Genomic DNA, 27,798 nt, shown 5'->3' with positions numbered 1-27,798 from the left:
ATATTTTCGAATTAATCAGAATTAAACCGAATAGAATCATTTAAATTCGTTTTAATTGGGACAAATTCTGGTTTTCCTGCCGAATTAGACAGAATTCATTTTTAAGTTAGGTACCGAATTAACAGAATTTATCTGAATTAAATAGAATTAAAAATTGAATTTTGTTTAATTCGATCGAATTCAGTTGTTTAATCAGGGGCGCTACACTGAGAAAATTAAATAATAGAAATTACTATCTCGATATGGTAAAATTTTTTACCATCAATCCGATAGTAGTAAATACTATCTAGACGATTGCAATATAAATCTAGCTGTGCTCATTATCCGCCGCCAATTCAAAGATGACTCTCATACCACTCAATTCTAATATTTTGTGCCTGCCATCTCTTTTCAAATTCCACAACTCTTCATTGTCATTAACTGACAGTTAATATTTCATTCTATCTTTTAGGATAATGCAAACTACTTTACTCACAAAAACTACTGCCCAGCCCAGCTTTACCGACATCAAACAATCGATAAGTTTAAATCCTATGTAAGTTGACTTCCCAAAAAATATATATGAGACGATCCCGGATTTAACGTTTCGCCCAGTTGCCACTCGTGTAACGACAACGATAGAAGACGCACGTTGACTATCGTTTACTTTTTTTTAACTTTTAATATTATTTGTGACTAGTGTACTCTTTATATTATCTACAATAAAATAAATAATCCGTAAAAAATGGGTGGTAAGTTGACTCAAATATTATTTTTTCCACTTTGTCTCATCTATTTATAAGTTTTCAATACGAAATTTTCTACTTAGACTGGAATGTTTCAAGATTAACTTCTTCTTTAGATATATAGTGCGCAAACGTCGCCAGCAACCGGTCTTGAGAAAATGACCTTCAAAGACGAAGTTAATTATTTGAAAATTTTGCGGATCGATTTTTATTTTTTCCATATTATCCATTTCCCACTCAGGGCATAGGAAGTTTTCTCAGTTCATTTTTTCACCCTAGCAAACAGTAGTACTTTGCCAGCTCAATAAAATTACGCAGCAGCAATCGATTGATAGAATTTGATAAATTTTCTACCATCAATACCATCAATTACAAATCAATTCATTATATTACAGCTTCGCCTCATTTCCCGCTCACTAATAAAAATGATACAGCGCTTGCGCTATTAACCCTTCCCTCTTAGGAATTAACATTTAAATCATTGCGGTCATTATTTTATAGTATATATTTTTGTTAACTGAATTAAATTATATGTAAATACATGTGTACATGTATATATATTTTCTAATTTTCATTTGCTTTAATAGTAAATAATTATAATGGTGTCTGATGTAATGATCTTCAGAGCAACGAAATTTTGACTTTCGAAATTTGAACTTTTATCAAAAATTATATCAGCGAGCAGACAAAAAAAAAAGAGAATTTTTGTCGCAAAAAAATGTCTACTTACCCCAAGAGAACTTTTACTTGCCTTGATAAATTTTCTTCATTTTGAATTCAAAACAAAAGTTTTTGTGTTCAATTGAAAATTAAAAATTTTTCTCGCGCCAAGAAATTATTTTTCCTGTGTAAAAATTTAAATAATTAATTTTATTGCCATATATATATTATCAGAATAAAATTACATACATTTTTTGCGGACAATTTTACAAATTAAATTAAAAATTAGAATTTTCTAAAAGTTTAAATTTCAAAAGTTAAATTTTACAAATTAAATAAATGACTATAATAATAAATATAAATTCAAAATCTATAAAAAAATAGTTTTATAATTAAATTTATACATATATGCATATATATATTTTTAGTACTGTAGTCAGAAATAATTTTAAACATCTAGAGCCCTCATGTCTCCAGACATCCACATTTATCTCTTACTATTTTAGAAACACACTTAGCCCTTTTGTCATCCTTTTAACTCATATTTTTTTCATCACCTTAAAGTTAAAAATCGTAAAATATTCTTAAGCTCACAAACTTAACATACTTTTTTTTTAATTAAATTATTGCATTGAAGAATTTTAATTCAATGTTACGTATCAAAGTTGATAATAAATTACACGTAACATATTTTATAATCTGGATTATTTAAATTATAATCCATAGTAGTTATATATATATTAGGGTGCTTCGTTTGAAACGAAATTTTTTTTTTTAGCGGACACAATAAAATTTTGTTGTTTATGTTGAGAGAAAAATTTCCTGAACATTTCAGCTCTTAATTTAAATTTTAAGTACTTCCTCTCGAGCATCAAAGTTTTCCCATTTAAATAGCATGTAAATCGAATAACTTTTTTTTTAAATTACTATAACTTAGCCCGATTTTAAGCTATCGTTTTGGAACCAATTTTTATTTGTAGAGTATTTGTTGCTTTTTTAAATTTTATAAAACGGTTTTGGTCTTACTCGATCCATGTCGAGTGTATCAGCTCCGAAAGTCAATTTTTCACTTTTTTCATTTATTTTTGTTCATAGTGAAGAAACGGCTTATCTTACAAAAAATATGCATAGGACCAATCTTTTAGGAAATTTTATCCTTTACAAAATTGCTTCTGACACTTATATTGCTAAAGTGCACTGTTCATGAGATACATGCGTTTTAATATTTTACAGTAAAAAAAGATTAGTACTACAGTAAGCGTGCAATTTTTTTTATTGTAAAATGTTAAAGTGCATGTATCTCATGAACAGTGCACTTTAGCAATATAAGTGTTAGAAGCAATTTTGTAGAGGACAAAATTTCCTAAAAAATTGGTTCTATGCATATTTTCTGTAAGATGAGCCGTTTCTTCACTATTAACAAAAATAAATGAAAAAAGTGAAAAATTGACTTTCGGAGCTGATACAATCGACATGGATTGAGTTAGACCAAAACCGTTTTATACACTTTTAAAAAGCAACAAATACTCTACAAATAAAAACTGGTTCCAAAACGATAGCTTAAAATCGGGCAAAATTATAGTAATTTTAAAAAAAAGTTATTCGATTTACATGCTATTTAAATGGGAAAACTTTGATGCTCGAGAGGAAGTACTTAAAATTAAAATTAAGAGCTGAAATTTTCAGAGAATTTTTCTCTCAACATAAACAATAAAATTTTATTGTATCCGCCAAAAAAAAAAAAATTTCGTTTCAAACGAAGCACCCTCATTTATATTAAACAATAATCTATACAAAATGAATTCAATAACTTATTTTTGCAAATAAATGTTATTGTAGAAATTGATATAACATTTATGTAATATCACATATATTATATATAATCTAAAATGTATGAAGAAGATAATAAAAATGTGTAGATTCCTTGCAAACCCGTGCTATTATGAGACACCTAAATAGTAGTGAATAAAAAAAATAAAATTAAGCGAGAGAATGTACGTCTTGTGCGTAAATATACGCGTATGGAAGCCAACGGTTTAGCGTCGTCGCGACGCTACTAAATCTCAAGTTTCCACTTTACTTTGTATAACATGTCCAGCTACTGGACTTTAAAATAACCATATATTTACCCTTATTATTTAATTACTCAATCAAATAAAATCCTACAATTTTATATCCGAATTAAAAAATAAATAATTTTTATGATAAACGCGATATTTAATTTGGCGATGGAATACTAGGTACTGAGCTACATGATAATCAATTTGACCTCGCTAATCTGAACTTATCAAGGTTTTAGAGACGTTACAAACAACTTTTAATACTCAGTTACAGCTGCTCTATGTCCGTACAAATAAGATACATATATATGTAATTCAATACTGGAGATGGCAACAAGTTTACTACTACACTATCTAATGCCCAGAGTTTTTATTGTTCTCTTCAATGAAACATTATTACATTTAAATCCAGATCTTCTGGGTTTCCTCTTTCTCCGCCCACGTCTCTTCATCGTAGACTAATTTTAGTGAATTTAAACACTTGAGTCTTGCTCTTATATTATAATCATCAATATATATGCTCTGATATAGACCATGAAAAAACATTATATTCAATTTATCAATTAAACTTTTTTTTCGTTTTAATTAACATCCTCTTAGAGTGACTAATAAATCACCCGGGTAAAAAAAAAAATTCGACGTCAAACTTCGAAATTTGAGACAATTTCGAACCTGAAAAGTTTTGAATTTCAGATTGTTTGAGCTATTTCGAAATGGAAAAACGTTATATTTTGAGTCGCGGAATGATCACGATTTACGATATTTCAATAGTTCTCATGAGTTTAAAAGTTCAAAAAAATCGAACTTTTACATAGACAAAAACTGTTGAAAAATAGTAAATTTTTGTAATTTCTGTGGCTCAAATTGAATTTCTTTTCAATTCTACAAGAGTTCGAAAGAACCGAAAATTTCGAACTTTCATTCTGATAACCCGTATGAAAATAACATATATAGTCAAAATAGATGTAAAAATATATGATAAATATCAGAAAATATATGTGGCCAATTTAACTAAATTTTCTGATATATTTTTTTTTTATTTTAAAAAATATAATATTCATCATATACGAGTCCATATATGTTCAGGATATATAAAATAATATATGTAAATCATATACAAAAACTACATTTTTATTACATATGAAAATATATATTCTTGTCATATACGAAAACTATATTTTTATCATCCATAAAAATATATATTTCTATCATATACGAAAAATATGTACTGATCATAGATAAAAACATACGTTTGTATTGTGTATGGAAAAAAAAAATTTCTTATTTGTATGACCAACTCCTATTACATTAGATCTAAATTTTAATATACTCTTTAAATTTCAGTTAAAATTTTCAAAATTAGTAAATTTGATGCGAATATATATACCCATATACATATACATACACTGAATAAAATATATGCTCAAATATAACAAAAAAAATATATGGTGCCATATATGATATAAATTATATGTTACCATATATTTCATTTTATATAAAAATCTTATTTTTTTTTAATATAAAAGGAAATACATCAATACTATGAATACAATATGCAAACATATATGATGTTATATATTTTAACCATATATTGTTTTTTCATACGGGAAGTCATAGAAAAATCTCTTGAAAATTCAAAATTCTGACCAGTTTTCAGAGACTTTTTTACATTTGAGAAATTAAATAAGAAATGTTCAAATTTTCTGGAATGGCCTCGTAGAATTTTCATTTCGTCTTTTAATTTATCCTATAATTATTTCACATTTTTATTTCTATTAATATTGAGGTATTGCAAAAGTTCAAAATTTTGAATTTTTGGACTTTTTACTTTTATACGGACATTTAATTGATAAATAAATGTTATTTTATAATTACATAATTTTTTCTAAGTCGCATATTGTAGAAAACTATTCCTATAATTTTCCAACAATATTTATTCATAATTTATTACTTGCTAATTACCTAAAAATGAATTTGATACTGAACTCAATAAATTTAAATTAATTATCAGTAAGTAAATAATAGTAGCAATTAATTTGGCAAGTAACCAAGTGGTAATTTACTAACTGAAAAATTAAATTAAATTAAAACAATCAATTAAACGATTAAAATAACATGTTACTCTTACTAGAAAACTTAAAATAACTTGACGCAGAAAGTCTTCAATAAAAATTATTCAAAAAATTTTTTTCTGTGATGCATTATTAAATATAGTATTCATTAGTACTGTATGTTAAGTGCTATCTTTAGTTAGCACGTGATATATAAATATATATTTACCAGATGTTCCACAATACCAAATTTTTAGGGTAATTTTAACTACAAAATAAGAATATGGTCTTACTGGATTTTTAAATGGGCCAGCGAAATAGTTTAAGTAACAAAATTTTTTCAAACGTTAGATATTTATTACGTTTTATTTATAATATTTATTTTAAGAAAATTCGTGGGTGAATATTGAAATAAATTTATAAGTTCTTATTTATTTTTTTGTATTTCAAATAAAATTGATATTGACTGGAATATAGTTACATTTTATATAAATTTAAAAAAAATATATGTAAGAAGCGCTTGGCTGTGACGTCAGATGTACCCCCGTCACGTGATTCGTACAGAAATAATCTTCACAGGTCAAAGGGACTTCAGGCCCAGTTGATGAGGGTGAAGATGACGTGTGACAAATGACACCAGACAGTTGAACTAACACATTACATCTCCTGCCCTTAGCTCTATGTACATTTTGTCGGGCTGATGCTTTTAGTTTTTTGAATTTTTAATTTTCCCTAAATTCTCAATAAACATCGACTGTAAATCATACACTGTAAAAAATTACTGGGGTAAGTCCAAACGGTGTAGGTGTTAAATTTCAACACCGAAATCAGTGTAAAAATAACGCCGCCGCCGGTGTAAATATTCTGTACCGGTGTTAAAAAAAATCTCCGGTGTTAAAATAACGCCGCTGCCGGTGTAAATATTCTAGACCAGTGTTAAAATATTTTACTTTGTAAATATTTTTACTTACTCGATCACTATACTTGTTAATAAATGATATTTTTTATAAATTTCCATAAAGAACTGACATTTTTTTGTGTTTTATAATCTTTAAAGTTAATACTTCAAGCGGACGCAGTTTATCCTGCTTTTACACCGGTATTACCCCGCTTTTACACCGATATTATTCCGTTTTTACTACGGTTTTACTCCGCTTTTACACCGGTTATCCCGATTTAACACCGGTGAATTACTCCTCCTACACCAGTGTAATTTTATTTTAACACCGGGCGGAGTTAAAATGAGTCCATTTTTAACACCGCTCTTTTTACAGTGTAAGATTTAGACTGTAAATAGAATAAAAAAATTTCTCTACTAGATAAATGTTTAGTGAACGGGAACTAGTATTTATAAATAATTACGTTTAAATTACATTGTGTAGAATCGAATGTAACAAATTGAAGTCAATAAAAAATAATTGAAACTTAAACTCGGACTGATGCTTGAATTCATAAATGCGTGTTTGCTCGTTCTTAGTGTTTTGTCCTAACGGTGTATTAACTCCGAAATCACTTCGCTAAAAAAACTCTATTGCACACCTCAAGTGCGAACGCGCTGTGTGTGCCTTACGATCAGAATAACTTTTTCGACTAATTCACTCACGTTAAATCATCTCTACACTTTTCTGGTCAGACTAAAATGGGTTAAATTGTATACTAGTACAAAGATAATTTATTAAGGAATAATTCCGACCCGGTATTGAGTCGATTCATTATTCTATTGATTTAAAATGAATTATTTTAATTCAAGAAACCAGTGCTGTCAGTTGTTACATATGAATCTTCGGAAACACGACAACTTCCGAAAAATATAATAAATTGGCCTAAATTTTTTTTTAGTAGTTTTGTATCTTTTGTCGCAAGAACCCTTTTGAAAATTACTATCTAAATCCTTTTTGTTTAATTGTAATTAATAAAAAACTTAAAACCGGCAATATATGAAAAATTAAGCTGCCATTTATTATTTTTGTTACCTCCACCGACTACTAGCAGCAGCACTTGTGTGATAATGGGATTAAAAAGTAAAAAGCGACATCTATGAAAAAAAGGCGGAATATTTAAAAAAAATTTTAAATAATTAAACTGAAAGAAAAAACTTAAAAAATGAAATAAACGATTCAAAAATAAAATTAATAATAGGCTAAAATTTTCATAATTAATAATGTAAATAATTAATTAAAATAATAACAATAATATAATCAAAGTAATCTTAAAAAATTAAAATATTAATCATTAACATGAGCGGTTGAGTTGTGCACTTTTGGATTTTCCAACATTTTTATTTCTTACGAGTAATTTTTTTTTAAACTCGACAACTCCGAATGAAGGAGTTAATTCAGATTAAAAATTCACTCCTAATTTTTTTATAGTCTGTAATTTTCAAAATGTTATATATAACTTATGACTGATAACATATAATTTGATAAGAAATTAAAATTTTAATATTTCATAAAAATGTATCATTTAAAAATTTGAAATTACATACAAAAAAAATATTCAATGTATTGAATAATATATATTATATAATAGCTTACAAACGAATTTAGTGTAAAAATAAAAAACGTAAATGTATCAAAATAAATTATTACCATTAATATCGTTCTCAGCTTTGCTTTGAAACCCATTAAAATGTCAGATTTAAAAAAAAAAATCTATTATAAAACAGAACGTAAAAAATAAATTTATTTATGTTTTGAGTTCAACGTCTCATTAAATTTAAATCATAGCAGAATTTTATTTTTAAAAAAAGAGTTTTTTTTTTAATTATTTAATATTTATTTTTTAATTCACAAGTTTTTTTTATTTATAATTTTTTCAGTTGCAAAATTATTCTAAAGCCGGAAAAAACATATTTACTGTGTAATTGTGAAATAAATAAGTTGACACGTGTTAACAAACGCAGTTAATGCAGAAGCAAGATCCATGTGCCAAATAATTTTATTTTACATCGATGTCTACAAAATAAATATATGTATACACATAATTATATTCAAATGATTCACACTTATAAATTGACATCTTAATATCAACTGCGTATAATAAACTAATGCAATCTATATTTTATTTTGATAACGTTTAAATATCGTACGATAGATTAAATTCTTATCAACTAAAATAAATTTCTTTAAATAAAAATCCTACAATTTGATTTATTGATTACATTTTTTTTTAACTTTCCGCTATGAAATTTGAAAATTTTCAGAAAAAAAGGTTATTGGTTTCGGTTCGATTTTCAAAAATCGAGTTTTCAAATCTCAACGTTTTGAAGTTCTAGGAAACTATTCAGACTATTTCCGGATAAACGTCCGGCCCTGTGTGTATGTGTATGTGTGTGGGTCACTAAGTCTTAGAACTGATTAGATTTTGGAGTTGATCGCTCAAATAGTTTACAAGTTACCGAAAAATAAATATTAAAAAAAGATTTTTTTTAAGCTTCTGTTGCATAACTCGTAAATCGATCGACCGGTTTCTAAATTTTATCAAGTCCGTCTCAACAAGTTTTTTCGATTGCCGCAGATCACATGCAAACCGGTCGATTTATTCCAAAAATATCGTAGGACAAAAATGACTTTTTTTCGGTCAAATTTTTTGACCTCAAAAAGCTCAAAAGTTTACTAATAATAAAATTTTCGAGCTCTCCGGGCAGTTTTGGGGTTGGCCCACAGGGTCAGTCAGATTTTTTATCATAAAAATATTTAAAAATTAAATCAAAATTTTTTTTTCATTATAAATTATTTAATGAATCGCATTAATTTTTTTTTTCAATGAAAAATTAATGTATTAGACGAAAAAAAAATGAATCAATATGATAATATTTAAAAAGTCACAATACACACATCGTACGACGCAAATTAAACATAAAGACACCTAAATATATATCAAGACTTGGCATTAAGCCCAATTTTATTCTTCATCTTTCTTTCTGGCACATCAAGACACATTCCGTCTTTATGCCTGTGCATTAATTTAATTTAAGTTTCAAAGAAATAAACTAAAAATATTTTTTAATCAAACAGCCATTTAATGAAATAATAAACATTGATAATAAAAATTGAATCGCGAATAGTTACACAACTATTTTTATTTGATAAGACACTGAACTCTTTTATCGGTTATTTTGGTGTTTACTAAATTACACGCGGAACTAAAGTTCATCTGATGGGCATTGACATCAAATAATTATTTCAAATTTTTATCAATTATTATTATTATTGATTATAGATATTAACTATTTATAATAATTTCTTTTCACAGGGTTTGCTTGGGTAACGATGGTTACCAATGACTCGTACTCTCTTGGAGCTCTCGTTTTAGCGCATTCATTAAAACGAGCGGGGACAAGACATGATCTTGCTGTTCTTATCACTCCGGGTGTTACAGCTGCTATGAGGTAATTAATTAAATAATAAATTATAGTAGTATTGAATTTGATTTAATTAATTAATTAAAATAATTAAATGATTAATTTTAAGTTCAAGTTTAAAGTTAATGGCTAAATTTAATAACGTCAGAAATTACTGATGCCAAGATTTAAACGTGTAGTTGACCTCAAACTTAAAACCTTCAACTTGTAGCTTAGAGCAGTCAATATTTTTTTTTTTTATCAAAATACGCGGGATATTTTACTGGACGTTAATATTTTTAAAAAAAATTTAATGAATTTTTAATGTGCAGATAAATTTTTTTACTTTAAGAATGAGAAATTCCCAAAAAAACAGAAAAATTTTTCAAATTAACTTTTACATAAATTTTATGAATACTAGAAGGCTTGTGCTCATTATTTTTTACCCCTTGTAATGTTTTGATAACTACTACCTTCCACGCTCCCCTTATAAAAAAGACGATATTAAAAATATTCATCATGGATTCCTATTGTCTCCAGCATAGAAAAACTATATGTTAAAAATATATAAAAATATATATGGTGAATATGTGATAAATATATGGCGGCAAAAATATATATATTTATGAATATATGTCTTTTACATATATTGGATTATATATTTTTAATAACATATTTCTTTTTATATAATGTTTTATATTTTATATATAAAATTTATATATATTTTGACTCATATAATTAGTAATATATTGTCTGTATATAATTGATCATATATGGAAGAACTTATATGTTTAAATATATGACTTGCGGTATATTGAAGTTATATTTTTCCAATATATTAAAAATGATATTTTTCTCAATTTATTGAAAATTATAGTCTTTATATACCTATGTTTTTTGAGAAGCTGCCCGATAGCATAGAAATGAAAATTACAAACTAAAATGCATGATATTTATTATGTAACATACCATAGTACGAAAAATATGTATGTATTGGACGTTATATATTGCAAAATATATGGAGTACCATGTATTTTGCAATATACTGGAAAACTTATGTAAAAAATATACATCATACTGTATATTAATAAATATACTAATTTCAATAGAATATATCAATATATAATAAAATGTACCAAGATATATATGCTAAACATACATAAAAAAAGTTATATTGATAAATATATAATTAATATATTGTAGCAATATATTTTTTTTCAATATATTATCATATATTAATACGGCAAAAATATAAATATTATTTTATATATTGTGCGATATATCACATTATAATATTCATATATTTTAACGTATATTTTTTCACATATAAAATTTTTTCTTGCGGGCTCCACTAGCTTATAACATGACCAACCATCCCCATAGCAACCTTTGCTACGTCAACAGTCTCCATAGCAACCGTTGCTATATTAACAGTCTCCATAGCAACGGTTACTATATCATCAATTCCATAGCAACCGTTGCCATGACGACAAGAAGCGGTGACATAACACCAACTTTTTTAGGATAGATATTTAATTGAAGATTTTGATTTACAACAAAATTTGAGCGTAAAAATGTCGAAAAAAAAATAATTTAATAATCGAATTTTTGAATTTTCTATTTTGTTCATAAGGGAAAAAATAATTTAGGCCTACAAAGACATAAATGTTACATCACTTGATAATTTTATTGACATGCAACTAAACACGTTTAGTGTAAAAATAAAAATTTTTTTAATGTTGATTTATAAGCTTTCAAAAATTGATAAATTTGATAAAAACGATCTATTTACTAAACAATCTCCTAATAATGATAATTTCAGTTAAAAAATACTTATTTTAGAAATTGTTATAAAATAACAAGATATTGTTATCCATTCGAATTAAAAACAATTTTATCAACATATTTTTGATTAGAAATATTAAAAATATCATTTGATAATTTCTGATGAATGAGTAAATTTAAACTGACCGATTTCAATAGACCATATAATTCGGTAATCGAAAAGTTTATTGACTTAAGTAGACATTTTTTATACTTATTAGTATGAAATTACTCTTTATTTCGTCGAAATTCAAAATTACTTGTATTGTTGGTAAAAAAAAATCTAGTTTTCATAATTTTGAGATTAGAAAATTTTTAAAAATACTTTAATTTGTTGATTTGTCTCCTATTTGAATCGTTTATTTGAGAAACCCCATAAGTCATGTTTTTTCCGAAATTGGGTTTTTTGCATTTTTGGGTTCTTTGGATGTCCCTCCATAGAAAATCAAAATTTGCATCAAATCAGCGTTAAAAAAAAATTAACGGGGTGACAGCAATTTCATTTAATTGAGAAATCCCATAAGTCAATGACTCAAATAAACATATGCAGTTTTAGTTTTACAGAAATCATTTTTTTTTTTTTTATGTAAAATTCGCGCTTTTTTGGAAAATTAATTTCAAATGTTGTTTTATTGTTGACTGTTATATGACTAATTAAAATGTTTAAATTAATTATAATTTTTTTGTAATTTCTGAGTTTCAGAGTTCAAATACATATTTAATACTTCATTTTATCAGTGTAATAAATGATTTGAGTGGAAACATTTAAAAAAACAATGATTTCATAACTTTTTTTTCCGTTTGGTTGAGAATCCCCATAAGTCAATCAACTTTAAATAATTTTTTTAAGTAGTTTCAGTTCAAAAATTAAATTTTTCTTGTTGGAATCTTTTTCAGAGACGTTAACATCATTGTATTCAATTATTTATTTATTAGTTTAATGTCAAGTTTTTCCAAAAAAATGTTTTTGTGTTTCCTAAAAAATTTTGTTTTCTTGACTTATGGGGTTTCTCAAATAAACGATTCATTTATAAATATAAGATTGAGTTTGATAATAAAATAAGTAAATAAATAAATTAACTAACTAACAATAATTTATTTAAAGGGAAAAATTGTCATCAGTTTTTACATTAGTCCAAGAAGTAAATGTTCTTGATTCACGAGATGAATCGAATCTCGCATTGCTAGCAAGACCGGAATTAGGAATAACATTTACAAAATTACATTGCTGGAGATTGACACAGTACGAGAAATGTGTCTTTGTTGATGCTGATACTCTTGTAGGTTTATAATTCTAAATAATGTAGTAAAAGTATACTTGAATTAAATGTAATTAAATGAATATTTGTTTATAAACAGGTAATTCGTAACTGTGATGAACTTTTTGAACGCGAAGAATTATCGGCAGCGCCAGATGTAGGCTGGCCTGATTGTTTCAATTCCGGTGTTTTTGTATTTAAACCATCGCAACAAACATTTGCATCATTAACAGCATTCGCAGCTTCAAAGGGTTCATTTGATGGCGGTGACCAGGGTCTATTAAATCTTTACTTCAGCGATTGGGCTCATAAAGATATTTCTAAACATTTACCGTTTATCTACAACATGTGCTCAACTGCTACTTACTCTTATCTTCCAGCATACAAACAGTAAGATTTATATTTTATAAAATAATTATTATCATTTATTACGCGGAAGAAATAGAATTAATTAAAGAAATAAGTAAACATAATTTTTTTGTATTTAACAACCATTTTTTACTATTTAAAAATAGTGATTCTTAAATAGTAGAAAATATTTGTTAACTATAAAAAAATGATGTTTAAGAAATGATTTCTCAAGTACTAAGAAATCTTTTTAAATGCTACTCAGAACGAAAAAAATTCTCGACTGAAGATAAATATTCTTCATTCAAGAAAATTCTTTTGGAAACCTAAATTTTCTCAGATAAAGTAGAAATCTTCTCCGACCAAGACAAACTTTTTTTTTAACCAAGACAAATTCTCTTGGCTCAAGAAAATCTTGACTTGGTTCCCGGAAACGTTTGTCTTCAAAAATATTTTCTTGACTCGAGATAACTTGTTTTTCTGTGTGATAAATCCTTCTACACGGAGATAAATTTATGGTAATAATTACAATAAATTATGGGAATGGTTCCCATAATACATGGTAACCGGTTTTTTGCAAATGTTGATTATAGGAACGGCACCCATATATATTATAGTTATCATTACTATAATATTATGGTAATGGTTACTATATACGATATACCGTAATATATGGCAACGATTACCATAATATTATGGTAATCATTACCATAATTCTTTCACATGCGATATGGGAACTGTTACCATAATGATGGGAATAGTTCCCATACTTATGGGAACTTTTCCCAGAAAGTATGGGCCTATATCCCATAATTCCAAGTAATCATTACCATAACGGTATAGGATGATATTTCATAGACGTACTAGGAACGGTTACCATAAATTTCTCTCCGTGCATCAGTGTAAGTTCCGAAGTTTGAAGGTTCACTGTTATGATCTTTTTGCAAAATTTTTGGAACGACTTTTTTTACGTGGGCATTATCAGTAATAATCATCCCATATACTGATTTTTCTATAGTAAGAACTATAAAAATTTTATTCTATTCCTTAATATTTAGTGTAAAATATATTCTACTAATTAACGGAAATTAATTTATTATTTATGCCAATCAAATGAGTGATTTTTTAAAAATTTAGATACCAAATTATAAATTTACTTTTTCATATATTTTGAATTTTCGTACAAATGTTTGGCATTTTTCAATTTTTTTTTTTTTTTGTTAATAAATTTTATACAATTTACTGAAGACTATAGTCTTTGTTCAAAATTAGTATACAAAGACTAATTTAAAGTAAATAATATACTGCAGGCTATTGAAATTCCAACGTCATTTTCTACGCGTACTATTTATTACCAGAGGGTTAAAAAAAAAATTATTTGCTGGTTTTACCTTCTAGATTTGGAGAAGAAGTGAGAATTATTCATTTTATCGGAAGTACGAAACCATGGTTACAACATTTCGACACCCAAACTGGAATAGTTCATCCGTCACCGGATTCAAATCATGTTCAATCTCTTCTTCAGCATTGGTGGAATATTTTTTGCCGTGATGTCCACTCACAATTATCACCAGCCATGGTAGGTATTTTCTAAAACCAACTAAGCAAAAAAAAAAAAAACAACCAAAAATAATATTGAATCCAAAGCAAAGTGAATGTAATCAAAATAATTTTAATAACTAATCTATATTTTTGAAAGTGTGAAATTAATATATATCTATCACATTAATTTTTTTTTCTCTAAACTATAATCGATAAAAATCTATATATTTACTTTTTTGAATTTTAATAATGAGTTAATAATATATGTTGTTTTTTAACTACTCTTATTATTTTTGTGTGATTATTATAATGCTTACTACCTTTTACTGATTCCGCAAGCTAAGCAAAGAACACAGGGATCCGCATTTTTGCGAGGTAAGATATTTATCTTTTAATATATACATATATTGTATTATTTATTTAAGTTTTTATTAGTTACAATAATAAATAATATTACGCAATGATAAAATATTAGAGTTTCATACAAAATTTGAAATATAATATTGAATTACAATTCACAAGGTGTGAAAAATTGGCAAGAATATATTTATTCTAAAAATATATTCACATAAATTTATAAATATATATATATACTGTTTAAACGGAAGTTGTACAGTATATGCAATAAAGATTATATATATATATATATATATATATTACTGTACTGGAAATTTATTTATTAACTTGCTCTTTATTCAAAATACTCAAAATAAATCAAATTTAATATTATGCATTAATTTTTTTTTCAATTGTAATTCAAAATTATGAATTCAAAAATATAATCCAAGATTTTGACAATAATTACGTAATTACCAAAAAATTTATATAAATTTAAGTACACCCAATATTTGGATTTATATATATTATATAAGGTACCCGCGGGTAATAAGGCCTGTCGGGTAATAAGGCCTAAGTGACGGGAATGATATTTAAAATAACCGCCTCCGCAAAAGACTACTCTAGTAGAAGGGTCTTGCATAGAGATGTTACGACAAGTTTATAGAGTCTCGATACCACGTTACCTGTCTTCTATATTTCATCATCCGTCATATTCTGTCATAGCGCATAAGAAATTATAAAAAGCAATCTAGTCTTCTGACTTTTAAAAAGAATACGCCCAGACAGCATTCAATTCGGCATGACTTCTTTACGACGTCTTTTTGAAGGTGTCCTCAAGAAGTCTTATAATGACTTCTTAAAGGTATCATTTTTAAGAACTCTTAATTAAGAGTTCTTGAAGACTCCATTAATAAGATGTCAGTTTTGTGACGACTAAATTCTTTTTTAAACTTCTTTATGAAGTCAAAATTAAGAGCTCCTTAAAGACGTCATGGTAAATTCATACTGAAGTCTTATTTGCGAAGTCAGAAAAAATAACTCTTTGAGAACTCTTTTTAAAGACGTCTTACTGAGTTCGCTAGGTAGCTCATTTGACATCTTGAGAACTTCTTAAAGACTTCTTTAAGACGTTGATGAGACGTCCAAATCATAGATAGGAATTCATTCAGAACTCATCAAGACGTCATGTTGCTATCTGGGCGAATAGTTTTAAGTTCTATTGAGCAAAGCAATCTAGTCTTCTGACTTCTAAAAAGTATTGTTGCTAAATTTGAGTGATGATTCATCTCTAATACCAATTTTGTCAAGTATAATTAAACTATTCTAGTTTGTTTAACCCGTAGGCCTTATTACCCTACCGCAGTAAAATAAGGCCTATTCGTATGGTTTTTGTAAAAGTTTAATTTTTTGTTTGTTTGTGGTATAAATTACCATAACTTCATTCTATTTTATGGCTAATGTATTGAAATAAAGATTAATGATACCTTTCGATAATTAAATGAAATATTTTCGATTCTATTCAAAATCTCCCTTAGCTAGGCCTTATTACTCACAGGTACTTTATACTGTTTCCTTATAAAATATCAAAATGATAGTTAAGCTAATTAAGGAGGTCGTTATCCGACCGGAAACGCGCGAAAAGTTTACACGGTTAGTAATCCGCGATAAATTAATTTTTGTCGAATTTAGTAAATATTAAAATCACACTTGATATGGTCGATTAAAATATAATTTTCTAAGATAAAAAAAATAAAAATTGACTTTTATAATTTCAAAAGCGACCTCGTCAAAACTAATAGCAATGTCCTGTAGTTTATTATATCCTGTGTTTTTTTGATATCCAAATATTTTTACCAAAAAATTTCGAGTCTAATTATTAGTTAGTAATTAATAAATAATAAAAAAAAGTAAAATAATTAATAATGAATTTATTTATCAACTAACAGAATTTAGTATGCATTTATTTTTTTTCTGTTTTTGGCATGACCTATGCTTGGCTTATAGATCACCAGCACTTTGGCACGTCGTGAGCACAATTTATTTGTTACAATTTCTTCTGCACCATCTAGAAATACAGTTTCTTCAAGATCAAATCGTCATGTTTGTCATACACCGACAGACTTTACGTACGACAAAGCTGACAGTATATCAAATAATTATTTGACTGAATTTAAAGATCCATGGGATCATTATGTAGAAGTAACTAATGCTACTAATAATGACAATAGTCATGCTCATAATAATAATAATGAACATTATAATGAACATAATAATGAACATTGTAATGAACATAATAATGAACATAATAATGAACATTATCAGCCTGAAATTCCATTTAAAAATAATGAAATTAACTTTGATCATCAAGATACAGTGCACAGATTACATGATACAATAAATATAACCAGTAATTATAATGATCATAAAAATGATAGTAATTTTGACACGACTGACAATAATAGAGAATTTATAAATTTTCAAACTCTACCTATAAATATAAATAGTAATTTTGATCCAAATACTGACAATTTACAAAAAATAAATGAATTCACAGTTAAAAATAATTTACAAACACTATTAGAATTTAATAATACACATAATTATAATAATTCGCGGGAAAACATGGAGTCAAAAGCTAAAAAAAATAGAGACGAATTGAATAATGTAAGAAAAATTAATGATAATTTTCCAACTGACGATAGACTGAATTTAAATCATAAAAAAAATGATGACTATCACGATCATGCTGTGTTTAAAAGCATTAAAAATAATGTAGACAGTAAATCCTTTCCCGAATCCTACACAGAATTTAAAAATATTTCAATTGAGTCTGAAATTCGTTTCACTGGGCAAGTTGAAGCCGACCGTGTAAGTAATAATTATCGTCTATTGATGTAATTAATTGTAAAACGATACAGCTATTAGTTAATTAATGACTGGGAGAATATTAAGTTAAATATTGTGATTTATATGAATGTTGTTTTGAGATAAGAAGTATAATATGTGATTTGAATTTGATTTGGTAGGCTGGTATTGCTGGAGCGTTGTCTAAAATAACTCTAGGTGAAGCCAGAAGTCCGGAACAAGTGGCTTTCGAAGAACATATGAGGAAACAGAGCTGGGAGGAGGGACAAATCGACTATATGGGGCGTGATAGTTTTGATAATATTTGGAAAAAAATATGTTCAACTGTTTTCGTTGTGCCGGAAACTGAAAAACCCAAACCTAAAGTAAGATTTTAATAATGATTATTATATTATTACTGTTAACAACCAAGAATATTATAAATTCTTCTACATGGAAAGAAAATTATGGGAACTTTTGCTATGCATTATGGGAATAGTTTCCATAATGGTATAGGAATTGTACCCATACTATTATAGGGATGGTTCCCATAATGTATAGGAATAGTTCCTGTAATGCTATTAGAATAGCTCCCGTACTATTATAGGAACCATTCCCATAATGGTATGAGAATCGTTCCCTTACTATTATGGGAACTATTCCTATAATATTATGGGAACTATTCCCATAATGGTATAGGAACTATTCTAATAGCATTACAGGAACCATTCCTATAATATTGTGGAAATGGTTCCTATAATTTATGGGAATGATTCCTATAAAATATAGGGTTCATTCCTATATATTATGGGAATGATTTCCATAATATTATAGGAACAATTCTTATAAATTATAGGAACCAATCCTAATATAATAATAGAAACCATTCCTATAATATTATTGGTAGCATTCCCATAATTATAGGAACTGTTCATATAATTATGGGAAACATTCCTATAATTATAGGAATTGTTCCCGTAATTTATGGTGATAATTCCTATGTTGGTATAGGAAAAAATGTTATAGAATTATAGGAACCGTTTCCATAATCTTCTTTCCGTGTAGAATATTTAAGAAATTCATAAAATTTTTAGAAAAATTTTTTAATTAATTAACATTAAGGGTGTGGAAATAGTATTCGAATCGAATCAAATAATTTGAATTATTACACACCTCCAACGCGAAGCGTTAGTGCTCTATTGTCACCAAATTTTTAAGTTTTCGGAGAATTCAAAATTGAACGAAGAATCAAAATTAGTCAATTTTTAAATTACGTGTAAATTTTTGAATTATTCTAAAAGTGCGAAGCATTCGAATTGTTCGTTACACTAAAAAATTTGCCGAGTGAACGCGGATTAAATTCGGAGTGAATGCGGAACGGATGACTGAATTGGAGTAAACTCGGATTGAAATAAAATCCGTAGTCGGTAATTCGGTTTGAACCTTGAATATAAAAATTTTATCTAACTTGTGATGAATAAAAAAAAATGATTGTAATAATTCCCGAAAATTGATGAATAATTCAAATTTCTCACCGCTAATTAACATTTTATAACTTAAAAAAATGAATTCCTATAAAAAATACCGAAACTACCATAGGGTGGGTCGGAAAAAAATAATAATGACAATTATTCTTATGGTTAAAAAATAACGTATCCAATATTTTTAAACTTTTCAGGAAAAAATCGTCGAAGAAGTAAAAGAAAAGTCTAAAACATCTCCATCAGTTGCTACGAAAACTCCATTAACGGAAGACGCACCGGGTGAGTGATTTTGTCTAAATAATTATATACGTTAATTTATTTAATAAAAGAAATGTAAAAAAGGGTTCGCGAAATTATAACAATAAATTGAAATTTTGCAAAAGAAATATTAAAATAATTAAAAGGCATTTTTATAACAGGGGATTTGAAAAGTAAAGTAAAAACGAAAAAAGTATTTAATTTGTTATTAAATGCTATCGCTCTAAATGCAACTTAATATATTAACGTGGAAAATGCATTAATTACGTTTGGATTTTATTTATTTTTTATTTTTTAGTAAAAGCATGGGCCATTTGAATCAATAAGAAGTTGACCATTCACGGAGAAAAATGTTGGCTCGAAACCTATCAATTTTTATTATGCTGTCGACCAAATTTGAAACAGGAAGAGAAGCATCCAAAAAATTATTATGCTGTATCATAATACTTACTACGCGCGAGACACACCGATAAGATGTAACAACAATTACTTCCATACATTATAATAATTGTGATGCGGCATAATAATTTTTCATAAGAGCATAATAATTTTTTTGATGTTTCCCTTCCTGTTTCAAGTTTGATCGACAGCGTAATAAAAATTGGTAGGTTTTAAGCCAACATTTTTCTCCATGTTTTTTTTTTTTTTTTAATAAATAATTTTAAGTTTTTTTTTTTTAACGGTAAAATTTTAATTGTTCGATTTATAAGTATTTTTTTATTAAAAGTTGAGTGTTTGAAAACAGGAAAGGAGGAGAGCGACTAACAGACTATGGCGTCATATTATTGCTACATCTTGTATTATCGTTTTGCTTGACTGGGGTAAATATTTTTAAGGCTTATCACTAATTTCTTGTGATTAAAGACGTCAATAGTAAATAACGAAAATATTTTCTATTATCTACACTGAGAGAAGAATTTATTTGAGCCAAATAAATAGATTTGTTTAACTGAACAAAATCATTTATTTCTTTCAAATGAGCCATATCTTTGTCTCAAATAAACACTAATTGGATCCATTCAAATATGGGATTTATTTGCCTGAAACAAATCTCATTTGGCTCAAATAAATTCTTCTCTCAGTGTATAATTTGGCTTCTTTAATTTATGTAGCATAATTTTTCATCAGAAAAAAAAATCATTAATAGTGATCATAATGTTAATTTTTATTGTCATGTCACGACATTAAATGGTTTCCGTGTCATTATTTTGTTTAAAAAAATTAATAAATTGAATCATGCATCATCCTGCTATTTGTGTGCTTCAGCTGCTTTTATAATAATTCAGTCATTAAATAATAATAATAATAATATAAATTTAAATATTTTTGTTTTCATATCATCTGCATTTAAATTACGAGCTTAAATGCAAACACGTAATTATGAAAAAATATAATGCGTTACACGAGATAAAACACGATTTCAGACCTCGTGTGATATGCTAACCAACTTCACCCTGCTCTGAAATCGTCTCGTTTCATCCCTTGTCTCACGATATATTATTTAATACCAACTATATTTAAAAATTTTAAATAGAATTTATTATCCAGTAGAATTAAAATATTTTAAAATCCCTCTAAAAGTTAATTTTGCTCAACTTTTGCTAAATATATTCCTTAGGTAAGATGAAAGATCTAGTACTCGACCAGGAAACTAGTACCCGATCACTCCATGCATTTGTATATTTATATTTAGTAAAATTTAGTAAATATCGATGTACAAATACGCGAGTAATCGGGTATTAGATCCCTGATAGGGTACTGGGACTCTTACTTTACTGTAGATATTTTCAAAAACTTGAGAAAAATTTTTGCTACTTTATTGTTATATAAGTAAATATAGTTGATATGAAAATTCGTTCCACATTTAAATTAAATAACTAATTTAAAGTAACTATCATTATTTATCATTCAAAAAATCCTTGCCTAAATTAATTCAACCGACGAAATTTTTTTTAAAACAACGAAAAAAAAGAAAATACGTAAGGTAAAAGAGCCAATTGTTTACAGAGTATTAATTATTAACACTATTTTATTCAACTTTTTTCTAGATTGTTAAAAGTCATAAATATTTAAAGATTATTTTTAGAATATGAAGATCCCAGAAAGTGAATCGTTACACTGAGAAAAAAAATACTTTTATCAAGAACATTTACTTGATACAAGAACATATATTCTTGATAATTTTCAAGAATATATAATTTTGTCTCAAGAATTCATAGAATTGAAGGAAATAATTTTTATTTAAATCAAGTAAAGCTATTCTTTTGTTTAGTCATAATATAATATCAAATTCATATAATAACAAAAATAAATTTGATGCTCTTTTCTCAAGAAGTTGATAATTAATAATAATAAAATAAATATTTTGAACGCATTTCTTGAACCAAGAAATTCTTGTTTGGAAATTAGTATTTTTTTTCTCAATGTAGATTATAATATAAAAGATACACAGTAAAAAATATTGTGTATTTGTGTCGAAAACGGTTTGTGTTAAAAATTGTATTGTGTTAAACTAACACAAAGTTTGTGTCACTTTATTTTGTAACATAAAAAATGTGTTATACACTCTTTATTAACACATTTTGCACGCCTCGGAAACGAAGCGGAGAGGTTGTGCTTTATAACCGGCCTGTCAAGGTCACACGATTTCCACTCATTAAAGTGCATATATTTTTTTTCTATTACTCTTACACATTATGAAAAGGTCATCAATATAAAGCTGAAACACTAATAAATAATCCTGATACTTTTTTTAATTTGTCTAATATGTATTAATATAAAAAAAAGTTCATTAAAAAAAATTTATCGTAGACGTCCATTAGTCTGTGGTTCAAAAAAACGGCGTGGTACGGATATCTCGAGAACGACTTGACGAAACTACTTAATTTTTTTTTTTAAATTTTCAGAAATAAGCAAAGAAGGTTCCTTTCGAAAATCACTACTGTAGGCCTTCTCGTTTTTTAAAAAATAAATCATTACGGTTAAAACCGGTAATCTTACATGTAAACAAATACACACTGCCGCCATTTTTCATTAGGAATGTTCTCCTTATTTATTTTTTTTTTACTTTTATTACCGTATATTTACCATGGAAATTTCTATGGGAAAAGAGCGGGATATTCAATTTTATTCGAAATTTAACTTTTAAAAAAAAACATAACATGAGCGTTCGAGGCGTGCACTTTTGGATTTTCCAAATTTTTGTGTGTTACTGTGGAATTCTTTGCGCTCTCTTGTGGCGATATTTCAACATAATCTTTGTGTTAAAAAGGGGTTACACAAAGTTTGTGTCGAAATTTCAACACAAATTTCGTGTCAACCGTTTTTAACACACAAACTGTGTTGATTTTACACAATATTTTTTACTGTGTAATAAAAAAAAAGAAGTTAATGTCTTTAAAAACAGTACGAAATCCGCCAATTTGAGTAATCGGTAAAAATGGCCGACGGAAAAAACTGCCTATTACTGAAATAATGCCCACAAGTTTCCTTACAGTGTCAATAATTAGGGCCTTTACCTTACATATATCATTACATATATCATTACATTTATCATAATAAAAATTAATGAATAAAAAATGAGCATGAATCATATTAATTGTTAATAATAAAAGATGTAACTACTAATCCAATACCAAATTATTGATAACTATAACATTTATTGTATTATTTAACAGCAAAAGAAATTAAACAAGGTGTAGCATCGGAATACCATCTAAGAACAAGCCCTGAAGAAAATAAAAATGCAAACGACTTAACCAAAAAAGGTATCCAAGAAAAATCATCAAATGTTGTCTTAGCCGTAATTTCTGCACCTCCACGACTGTGTATCAAAAAATCCGGGGAAGCGGTTTCCAATAAAGAATTAACATCTACACCAGAAACATCCAAACAAGAAGAAAAACCCACGATTCCATTAGGATTTACAAGGGAGTCAGATGATCCAACTTGTAAAGATGAATCTACAGAATCAAAATTAGATACTACTTCAAAAGAATCATCATGTGCTAGAACAATTCCCGAAAGTCCTGTTCCGATTCAAGTGGCAGAGTCTGTTTTAGAGGCTGATATTAAAGAATCTGTTTCTGAGGATATTAAACCAGTGACTGAAGAAGCTATATCATCTATTTCAGCACCTATTCAAGAATCTATTTCAACTGTCGTTCAGGCGCCACTTGAACCATCCCCACCTGCACAATCACCTTCTGTCGAAGCTTCACCAATAATGCAACCGAATGGTAATGCTTTCGACATTGATTTACGATCTATCAATAACACACCTACAAGATCATCAGCACCAGTATCTACACCAGCACCAACACCAGTACCAGCACTAGTACCAACACCAGTATCTGTATCTACACCTACATCTACACCACTGTCATCAACAGGATTTTCATCTCCATCGGTACCAATTCCCACAACAGAATTAACATCTGAAGGGTCAGCAAGTAAAGAAACTTCAAAAACACAATTGGAAGAACAAAAAAAAATAACAGAAACTGAAAGTATTCCAGTTGGAACTTCAAGTTCTCGTGAGACTGAAGCTGCTGTAAAATCAGATAGCTGCCGACTTACTTCTAAAGCGATATCCGAAACAAAAAGTGATACAACTCTTAAAACTACTGAAGACAATGTACCTGAAGAAGTGCCTAAAACTTCAGAAGAAGTTAAACCTGAATCTGAAATAAAACCAGTAGGATCTAGAGATAAAACTGAACTACTTTCAGAAGCTAAAGAAACTGAACCCGCTGTGCCTGAAAGAGTTGAAGAAATAGTTACTGGAAAAGAAGAAAGTTTGGCTGCGTCATCGAAAGATGAACAAGTGCCTGAATCATCTCAAGTATCAGAAAAATCTCAACCGAAGGAATTAATAATTCCGGGTACTCCAACGGTAATTGAAGCAACTCCACCAACAAGTCCACCGCTTGAAGTGACTGCAAGTTTGACAGAAGCTATAAAAGTTGAAAAACCAGAAAAAGAAAAAGGAGAGAAAAGTGAAAAGAAAGTTGTCAAAAAAATAATTAAAAAGAGTTCGGAAGAAAAGTCAGAAGGAGGTGAAACAGACGATGGTAAAAAAGTTACGAAAAAAGTTGTAAAGAAGGTGGTTAAGAAAATTAAAGATCCGTCCGATGATACAGCAGAAAGTGGCAGCAGTACTGGAGATAAACCAAAGAAGGTTATAAAAGTTGTTAAGAAGACAACGAAATCTGTCCAGAGTTTAGATCCTGATACGTCTGTTCCTGATACACCACCACCGGCTACTTCTCAGATGCCTGTACCACCCAAGCGAAAACTTAAGCCTGCGACTACTAAATCCTCCAAAAAAACAGAGCAAGAGCCACCGACTAATTCATAAATTTTTAAATAGATTTTATTCTAAGGAAATTTTTATAAAATTTATACTGTAAGAGTTTATGGAGGATTTTTTAACTAGTCAATGGTTTAATACTTACTATTTATGTTTGTTTTTTTAATGGATAATAAGATAATAATAATATTAATAATTATTTAAAATTTAGACTGACTTTTATCAAGCAGAAAACAGTTTATATTGTGTAATATTTAAGATTGTTTACTTATATTTTCTTCATACACTCGCGCTCTTCCATAAACACACAATTTTTTTCAATACTAATCATTAATTGTTTTGTAAAGGAGTTGAAGTCAAATGTATTTTTGAAATTTAGTATTTAATGATTAATAGTTGCACTTATTGAAGTATCATAAGTAATTTTTTAAATGTTTAGATAATGAATTTAACACTTCGTCTTTTAATTATTTATTTATAACGTGCGAATACCATTAATCAATTAATTAATTGCGTCTTATTGATGAATTAATCGGTTTTAATTTGACTAATTGGAATCCTTATGAGGCGCCATCATTCTGGTTAAAAATTCTAATTGATTCCGATTAAAACATGAAGGCACTTCATTGAATTTTAATCGGAATCAATCGGAGTTTTAATCAGAGCAATAATGCTTAGAAAATAAGTATTTTTTAGAAATTTTTTTGATAATTATACGGAAAAAATAGCAGTGGAAAAATTACAGTTTATAGTGCAAAAACCGGGCCCTCGTATAAAAAACTTTAAGTATTATAATTTGCACTGTAATAATTGAGACTACTTCTTGTAATAAAAGTAATTACAATTATAGATGACAAATTTTACAGTTTTTAATGTATTTTTAGTTGAATGCCCGAATGAAAAAATTCGTTCCAAAAACGTTTCTGAAAGTTAACTTTCAAAATTGAGACAATTATGAACTTTAAGGTGAACATTTTTTAAACTGAAAAAATCATAAAGTGAACAATTTTCAACCGGTGTAAGTTTTTCCTGCGCGGTTTCTTTATTTTTTGAGCAAAAATAGTTTGATTGAGTATGAACTCACAAAATTGTCAACTCAAATCATTTTTGCTTAAAAAATTTCAAAAAAAAAAAAAATCTGAAAACCGCCTGACCCTGCAGACCAGCCCCAAAATTTTCCGCTGTTTTCGAGCTCAGGGAGCCCGGAAACATTATTACTTGTAAATTTTTAAACTCTCCGAGCTTAAAAATTTGTTAGGCCGGTAAAACATACCTTCACTGAAAAATTATAATTTTTGTCCGAAGATATCTTTGGATGGAATGAACCGATTTGAACGTGATTGGTGGCAATCGAAAGGGCTCGCAAGAGTTAGAACTGAGTACATTTTGAGGCGAATCGGGCAAGTGGTGTATAAGTTATACGCAAAAAACCAAAAACAAAAAAAAATTTTTATTTTTATTCTTCGTATAACTCGTAAACTACATGACCAATCTACCGCAAAATCTAATCAAATCTAAGTTTTGGTGAGCCCTTTCGATTGCCACCAAGTACGTTCAAATCGGTTGATTCGTTCCAAAGATATCGTCGGACAAAAAAAGGTTCACACACACACACACACACACACACACACACACACACACACACACACACACACACACACACACACACACACACGGACGGACGGACGGACGGACGGACGTCCATCCGGGAATAGTCAGAATAGCTTCTTAGGACCTCAAAACGTCGACATCTAATGAAAACTTGATTTTCGAAAATCGGATCAAAACCAATAACTTTCCTTTTTTGAAAATCTTCAATTTTTTTAGCGGGAAGTTAAAAAAATAGAAACCCGCAAGAAAAGTCTACACTAGTTAAAAACTTTTCACACTTCTAATTGATTAAAATTTCAAAAATGTTCACCTTAAAGCTTAGAACTGTCTTAATTATGGAAGTTCACTGTCAGGAACGTTTTTGGAACTAATTTTTTTAACACAGGTGAAATTTGAAGAAAATCTGTTTGCTATTGAGGACTGAAAAAAGTTTTATATGAAACTGTGATAATTACTACTTCAGAAATAATGTAATTTTCATAGTTTCGAAGTAGAGGGACTTTGCTGATATTTGAAACTGTGATTTCCCGCTATTTTTTCCCGCGATATTTATATAAATTAATCATTTGAAACAAATAATTATACTTGCGTAAGAGAAACAGAATAAAAATCATGAAAATGTCATATATATTATACAACTCACTTCAACTCCTGCATTAAATTAATAATCGATTTTTCATTTAGCATTTGCTTTGAATTATACAATCAACTTCAATAATTGTGACTCGATATATTTATAATTTAACCGTAATATCAAAATAAATACATATGTATTTTAAATTATAATTATTAATTATTTTTTATCGATCATGTGTTTGTTTTTGTCATACTTTTAATTACTTATTAACAGCCTAGTCTATTTTTGCGCAGATATCAAAACTGTTTTAATTATTTAAATTAAGTATCAATAATTGCTATAATGATTAATAATAATTATAATGATTAATATTAATTGAATAATATAATATAGTGATTGAAGTTATTTTTTAATTTAATAACAAATAAAGAGTTATATCAAAAATTAAATGATGTGGTTTACATTTTTTATTTTAACCTCTTTAATGATTCTGATTTCTATTAAATTGGTAATTAATGATAATAATAATAATAATTATAATAATAATAATAATAATAATAATA

The 27,798-nt window shown here is 27.6% G+C and overlaps 1 protein-coding gene across 5 annotated transcripts; it reads left to right on the top strand.

The window, feature by feature from the left end:
• The first annotated feature begins 571 nt into the window (after nt 1-571).
• On the top strand, nt 572-26,929 carry LOC130672407 (cell surface glycoprotein 1). 5 transcript variants are annotated; one of them, XR_008990696.1, is made up of 11 exons: nt 572-731; nt 9,751-9,886; nt 12,768-12,942; nt 13,022-13,311; nt 14,668-14,848; nt 15,151-15,186; nt 17,155-18,018; nt 18,177-18,380; nt 19,673-19,757; nt 20,482-20,557; nt 23,414-23,490. XR_008990696.1 is itself a non-coding variant. In XM_057476980.1 (10 exons), the coding sequence occupies exons 1-10, from the start codon at nt 725-727 to the stop codon at nt 25,093-25,095; spliced, it is 3,660 nt and encodes a 1,219-aa protein (XP_057332963.1). In that variant the 5' UTR covers nt 572-724; the 3' UTR covers nt 25,096-26,929. The 5 variants fall into 5 exon arrangements, 3 of the variants coding, with proteins under 3 accessions (XP_057332963.1, XP_057332964.1, XP_057332965.1); XR_008990695.1 differs by having other exon boundaries at nt 20,464-20,557; XM_057476980.1 differs by lacking the exon at nt 20,482-20,557 and having other exon boundaries at nt 23,414-26,929.
• The last annotated feature ends 869 nt before the right edge of the window (nt 26,930-27,798 follow it).

Source organism: Microplitis mediator, chromosome 7 (genome assembly GCF_029852145.1).
Source record: "Microplitis mediator isolate UGA2020A chromosome 7, iyMicMedi2.1, whole genome shotgun sequence".
In the NCBI taxonomy this organism is placed as follows: domain Eukaryota; kingdom Metazoa; phylum Arthropoda; class Insecta; order Hymenoptera; family Braconidae; genus Microplitis; species Microplitis mediator.
Note: the sequence above shows the minus strand (reverse complement) of the source record. Positions and strands in the feature narration are given on the sequence as shown.